The sequence below is a fragment of the Nanorana parkeri genome, unplaced genomic scaffold, assembly GCF_000935625.1.
Source record: "Nanorana parkeri isolate BGI_ZX_2015 unplaced genomic scaffold, ASM93562v1 scaffold1428, whole genome shotgun sequence".
In the NCBI taxonomy this organism is placed as follows: domain Eukaryota; kingdom Metazoa; phylum Chordata; class Amphibia; order Anura; family Dicroglossidae; genus Nanorana; species Nanorana parkeri.
Window position 1 is genome coordinate 247750 of NW_017307696.1, and position 7023 is coordinate 254772.

The 7023-nt window shown below is 43.8% G+C and overlaps 1 protein-coding gene across 1 annotated transcript in view; it reads left to right on the forward strand.

Annotated features, from left to right (window-relative positions):
- The window catches only part of LOC108798208 (retinal guanylyl cyclase 2-like), a 74391-nt gene that overhangs the window by 13999 nt on the left and 53369 nt on the right, over positions 1-7023 (forward strand). The window contains 2 exon segments of the mRNA XM_018569938.1: positions 1882-2183; positions 4794-5148. Of these exon segments, the coding sequence (XP_018425440.1) occupies positions 1882-2183; positions 4794-5148 (657 nt within the window).

A 7023-nucleotide genomic window follows, 5' to 3' on the forward strand; every position in this document is an offset into this window, starting at 1 on the left:
CCCGGTAGAGACGCCTATGGCGCATGGTAACATACTACCATGAGTTTTAATGTGGTCATCAACACTTGAGCTTCAGAGGTGCATTGCCTTGCATTGGGGTGTGTTATGCACCACACCTTTTTTAGCTCTGGAAAAAGTGGGGAACGGTTAGAATGCCAGGTTTTTATTGTTGCTCCTTTTGAAGTGACCAACACTTTGTGTTGATTCGCTGAAAGAGGAAATGATGAGAAGTTATTTTAAAGGATTTTGCACTATAATGGTATAAGGACCTGTGTTGGCGGGCTTTAGCGCTGATTCACACCTGAGCGTTTTTCAAAGCTCCAAAATGCTCAACAACCAAAATCCCATGCTTTTAAATTGTGTCTGTTCCCATTCAAGTCTTTAGTAACGCAAAATCCTCTAAAGCAGGTTTAAATGCAGGTCAGAAGGAGATCAGTGGGAAGTCAGATGCACCTATCCATAAATTCTGAATGCTCTCAGAAGTGTCCCAAACTGAAATGTCAAACTTTATAGAAACATTTGTCAGTGTCGCAAATGACCGATGATAAAATACACTAAATATGTTCAAAGGCAGTAGAACAGTAGCTCTAAATCAGTATATATGGAATTAAAACAATGTATCCAATAGTGATCCCAACATATGCGCCTGCTGAAATTAAACCTGATAGTTTAGTGTACGGCCACTAGGCACAGGGGTGACGTCATGATACTTCCAGCAAGATCAGCAGGCAAACATCAGTGAAGTGACACCATTTTATTCCTGCAGTGTAAAAATGAAATTGGTCTTGGCTTTGCAGTGCTGCAGGCAGGACCGGATTTACTCTCTCTGCTGCCCCAAAGCCAGGTTCCTCAATGCGCCCCCCTACGCGCCAAACCCCCCATGCAGCCTGCAGATCTGCAGGCTGCATACAAGTGATCTCGGTGACATCACCGAGATCACTTGTACAAAACAAGTGGCGGCTTCCCCGCTGTACATTTAGCTCTGCTTGCCCAAAGCAGGGCTAAATGTAGAAAACAACTACCCGCCCGACACCCTAAACTGCATGTCCCGGGCATTGGGAGAGAAGGATTCCACACCCCTGCTTCCCCTCTACTCCCTGCTGCCCCAAGGCCGGGCCTTGTTTGGCCTTGTGGGAAATCCGGCCCTGGCTACAGGGGTGTTGTCACATTCTTGGCCCCTTTTACTGCTCCAGTCCAAACACTTCTGGATAGGGTCAGTATTCTGCAGAGATCCAGTCCAAACCCTGCCAGAATCTCCACAGTGCACAAACTGTCTCCAGATCATCCTCTGGGTCTGGACCCATCGCAGGTACCCATGCCATTACTCATCCTGCTATGCCCTGTCACCAACTCCAGGGTTTTGGACAGCAGGTGTAAGGGAAGCCTTCTCATCAGCTCAGCCTCCACCAGGTACATGACATTCATTGTCCATTCACAGGCTGGGGGTAGGACAAGACCTGTAAGTATTACTCAAAGCATAACTAAACCAAAAACAACAAAAAATTATATATTGCAGCTTCAGCCCTTATGGATAGAGAATAAGGGAGCACAGAGACAGCATAGTGGCTAGAGGAATGATTAGTGATGCTGGCATCACAGGAACATTGAGAGCACGGTGGTCAAAAGTGATGAGGGATATAGTACACCAGTAAGACAAGGTCAAGATTCCGGCTATACAGGTTGGCACGATCTTCCTGCAAGTGTCTGGCCAGAATAACAAGCATTTTTGCAGTCTACATTTTCCCATGTATACATTTCAGCCTTTTGGCCATGAGTTCACCTGTAGTGCTGATTTGTCGGTCCATTTGTTTTCTCCCCATAGTCACGATCCTTCCCCTGCACACATCATTGTTAATCTTGTGTGTTGTTTTTGTGTTTTAGTCATCATTATGTGCATGCATTCAGTCTTCATTGGAGGGGAAGAACAAGCCATCTTTCTAATCAAAGCGCATGAAATGGGACTGACCGATGGACGATATGTCTTTGTACCCTACGACACTTTACTTTACAGCCTTCCATATAAAAACAACTCCTACCCTATCTTCGACAAAAACAGCAAGCTGAAAGAGGCCTATGACGCGGTGCTGACTATCACCATGGACTACGATGACAAGTCGTTTTATGATGTCTTTGCTGAGTTTAAAGAAAAGGGGGAGATAGTAACAAATCTGGAGCCACAGCAAGTAAGTAACTAAGTTAATGTGCCCTCAATTGCACTGCATTTGCAAAAGCGAACCCTGCCCATGTTGCTGAGCTCCGATCCACTGTTGTGAAATAGCCCCCCAATGTTCTGACCTACAGGAGTGCGCTCTAAACATTGTGTTTTCTATTGTTTTCACAGAAAAACCATCACTTTTAGAAGTACCAATTTCCTGGGTCCCTTAAAGCTCTCCTCCTGCTGACCTTCACAACACTGCTGTATCCTTAAATGACTTGAAGGTAGGCAGGGGGAACCAGTGAGAGCTTTGGAGGACACAGGAGATAGACATTCATGGAAGTTCTGATTTTGCAGCAGACTTCGGAGAATGATTTCCCAGGTATAGAATAGACATCCTTAACGTGGGCAGCAGGAAAGGTAAGTATTCACACTCTTCTTTTACAAGATATGCTCTCAGCCCATGTCATCAACAGCACTGCTTTAGAGTATGTCGAGGTTCAAAGAGGGCCGCATTTAGCTTGGCAGAGCTAATAATTGCACCCTTTTGTACCATTCGGAGTAGCATATTATCTGCTTTATACACAGAGCTATTTTTCAACTGTACAGATCACTAAACAAAAGAAAGGAGAGAAAGCTTTAGGTTCCTGATTTATAAAAAGTCTTCTGAATTATGAATGTCTTATTAATAGTCATCTGACTCCTTACATCCTTTGCACTCCATTCCTCTACATATGTCTAACTCTTCTGTCTAGAGGTGGACAGAAAAGGGTAAATGAAAATAAACAAGTTATCACAATTTGTAGCTGTTGAGGCTTGGTGCTTCCTATTCCTGTTGCCAATGTCACTGGCCCATGAGTTCCACTATCATTAATACATCCCTGGGTGCAAATACATTTGGGCCTCAAGTCTAGGCCATTACCATTACCTCCACCAACAGAAGCATGTATTTGCAATTTTTAGCGATTGTGCAAAATGAAATTAAAGGAGAATTATGGGGTCAGGGCTTTTCCCCATAGTTCTCCTAAGGGTAACGGGAGGACACAAACTAGCGTAGGCAGAGCCAGCTGTCAATCCCGCAGCTGGGTGGATCCCGACAGTAATGTCGGGATCTGTCCTGGCTGCGGCGTCTCAGCATACCGCAAGCTGTAACTCTCTATATACTGAGCTTTGGGTGACGGGAGGACGCTTTTTTGTGTCCTCCCGTCACCCAAAGCTCAGTATACCGCGAGCTACAGCTCGCGTTATACTGAGACGCCGCAGCCAGGGCGGATCCCGACAATACTGTCTGGATCCACCCAGCTGTGTGAGTGACAGCTGGCTCTGCCTATCTAGAGGCAGAGCCAGCTGTACCCGCCCCTCCCCCGTCCATTCCGCCAGTCAGCGCTGGGGGATCTGACAGGGGAGGCGGGGAATCCATGCAGGGAGCCGTGAGTGACAGCCACGGCTCTCTGCAGGTAAAGGATCGAGAAGTGAGCGAGCGACGGTATGTGTTCGCTCACTTCCCGATCTATTGAGCCGACCTGTGACAGTTTCATTGTCACAGGTCGGCTAGAACTATGAGGCTGAGTGATTTTCACTCGCCTCATAGTTCTCCTTTAAGAGACACTTAAATGTTAAAACAATTCACCTTACTAAGAGGCAGTTGTTGTTTTGGGATCTAATAAGATTGTACAGGAGTTTTGGTCAGTAGGTCATACAAAGTCAGCACATATTTATCAAGTAACCATACAAATGAAATGTTTTCAGTTGGTTTGATAACACTCTCATATATATGGTAGGCAATGACCTTGCTAGTTACAACAAAATCACAGTTTCTACTGTCTACACTGATAAGCTAGTTCTGGCCTTTTTGACTTGTTCCTTTCAGTGATAGCAGAGATGCCATTATATATTTTTGGAGTTCTCCTCATGCAGCTGAATGGCTGCTAATGGTTTGTAGTCACCTTGACCTAAGGCAACTACTTACATTTTGTTTGCTATGACTATATCCAGTCTAGCTGATTACATAGTCTGTACACATTTGGCTTTTCCTAAGGGTTCTGTTATTGATTGCATCTGCCTGCTGATTTGTGTAACCTTGCCACAGAGCAGAGCAACCAATAGTGGAAAGTTATGGATATCTATCTGTCTCCAGCCAATCACTAGGAGTTTCATGTCCAGTGGTGCATGGTGGGAGAGGACATAAATATCTGAGTCTGACCATGTGAGGCCTACAGGTGGTAAGGTGTGGACCCAGTCGTGGTCAGGAACTATTCCTGAGATGGAGAGCCAGGGAGGAACTTTGTCTGCTGGAGGTACTGAAGAAGCCAGGATTGGCTTGTACCCCGCAGGAGGTCTGGTGTCTCATCTACAGGTTCAAGATATAAAATCTGCTTTTGCATAGGGGATCCAACATACCTCCTCCCTCCCGGACCACAGCCTAAAAATGCAAAATAAGAATGGTCCCTGTGCTGTGGACTTATTTTGCATCTGTAAACGGTTACTCATATTGCTAATTTACTGATGAATTTTGTGTTTCATACCACTGCAAATATACTGACCTATTTTAGGTTAAGCGTTACCTATAAATGCTACACAGAAAATGTGGAATGCGTTTGATTAAAGATTAGACTGACCGGTCAACTTGCTCCAACAGGTCTCGCCACTGTTTGGAACCATCTATAACTCCATGTACTTACTGGCCAAAGCCATGAGCAGCGCCTGGAAACAAGGAGCCTGGATTTCCGGAACCAATCTTGTGGAATACACCAAAAACCTGGACTACCCCGGATTCACACATATGTTGTATACAGATGGCAAGGGGAATGGGCTCAGTAGCTTTGTGGTCTTAGATACTGATGGAAAAATTAACCAGCTCTTCCCGACCTACTCAGTGGAAGTTGGCACCAGTTTAGTGCGCTTTTTAGGAAAGACTATACGGTTTCCAGGTGGGACGCCACCCACTGCGGACTCCAGCTGTTGGTTTGACCCAGACACAATATGCATTGGAGGTAAATTACTTTTATGTCACTGATTGTGCAATGTTGTTACAATGTAGACTTTATAGACATGACCGTCGGGTGCTTCCACATACATCAAATTTGCATTTCCTGTGCTGTCCTGCAACACACCTGTGACTGACAATGCAGCTTGCATTTAGTTTTGTGTGTGGCCGCATGGATAAATACATTGCGCAAAGCAGAGCTACATTTTCTAAGTCCATTTCTTGGCTTAATATAAACAATATATATTTGTAGTATATTTAAAATCAAACTATCAAAATGGAGGCTTATATTTGCTTAAAATGGTATGAAAGTAAGTTTGGTATGCAAAACAGTAAAAGAAATGTTGTTGAGTAAAGTGTGCATACCAAAACATGAAAAATTGCCCTGGTCAAAAAGACTTTGATGACCTCTAGACATGAAATGGTTAAAAATGAATGTGTTATTGTCATGTGAATATAATATATTTATATTTATTTGACATTATCTTACTTTTTTCTGTATTGTTCATCATAGTTCTCTTTGTATGGTTCTGTTCCTCTGATGTTTTTTAATGAAACAAGTCCCCAGCCTCCAATAACGTCTATAGCATATTTGAGGTCTCTGAATATCTTCTGTAGCATGTTAGAAGTCTCTGGCCATCTCCTGTAGCATGTCCGCAGTCTTTGACCATCTCCTCTATGCATGTCCATAATCTCTGACCATCTCCTGTAAGCATACCCTTAGTTCCTGGCCATCTCCTTTAGCATGTCCACAGTCTCTGACCATCTACTATGTGCATGCCCATAGTTTATGGCATTCTCCTGTTGTTCGTTTGCAACCACAACAGAACTCTGTTCTATTTGGTTTTCTGGAAATGGCCAGAGTCTGAGGTAATCGGATATAAATGGACACACATCTGTTTAGATGTGGCTACCCATAGAATAACATTGGGCTTCCACTCTGCCTGAAAATCTTATAGGTGGACCTGATCAGAATGCCCATGTGAAAGGGTACTTAATCCAATCCCTAGACCAAAACTAGCAGTTAACCCCTGCAGTGCGGAGGTAGCCCCACTGCAATTGTTAATTTTGTTCGTTCCTGGAGTTCCTTTTTAAATTGTTACATAAATAACCTATACAGACTGACAAACAAAGTTAAAACTCATAGCGGGGCTCCATGCTATAGATAACTTTTAGTTCACTAATCAGATAGCAATTGCAACAAATGTCTGCTGAAACACATTTACTATAAATGTAGTCAGTTTACTCCTATGACATCAGAGAGGTGCAGTTCAATCTGAGACCTTGAATGTATACATATCCTGTGTGTAAAACATGAAACTTGTGTTACTTTAGCCAAGAAATCTACCAATGTTGTGTGTCACAGAAACAAATGTATCCACAATCGTATCTTTGATTGGCTATTATTTTAAAATCCACAAGATATCCACAATGGTATCTCTGATTAATCTGTTCTTTTGCAATCCAGAGAGATGTGACCCCTCTTTTACAATCTGTCAGACGCTCAATGGATGTAGAAGGTAATATATAAGTGGATAGATCAAGTCCAAACAGTCATAAGCGGCATAGAATTTTAGCCCAAGGCTGCATTCACATGGGGCATTCCTGCAGCAAGAACCTTGTTGGGACAGGAATCCCAGGGGTCCCCATTCAGATGAAGCCACTGTACCCATTCAAGTTAATGACAGGGTGACAGCAGGAGTTTTTTTCCTGGACATAGGCTTCAAATATATCATTGAAAGTGTGCTGCTATATTTGTTTGATAAGCCCCCTTTCTGGCCAGAGCATCCCAGGTTGCTAGGAGCCGAGCCAGGAGATGAAGAGCCTGCAGAGGGTGGCATCACTCTCATGTCTGGTGGCACTGTTTCACTGTATCCTCTTC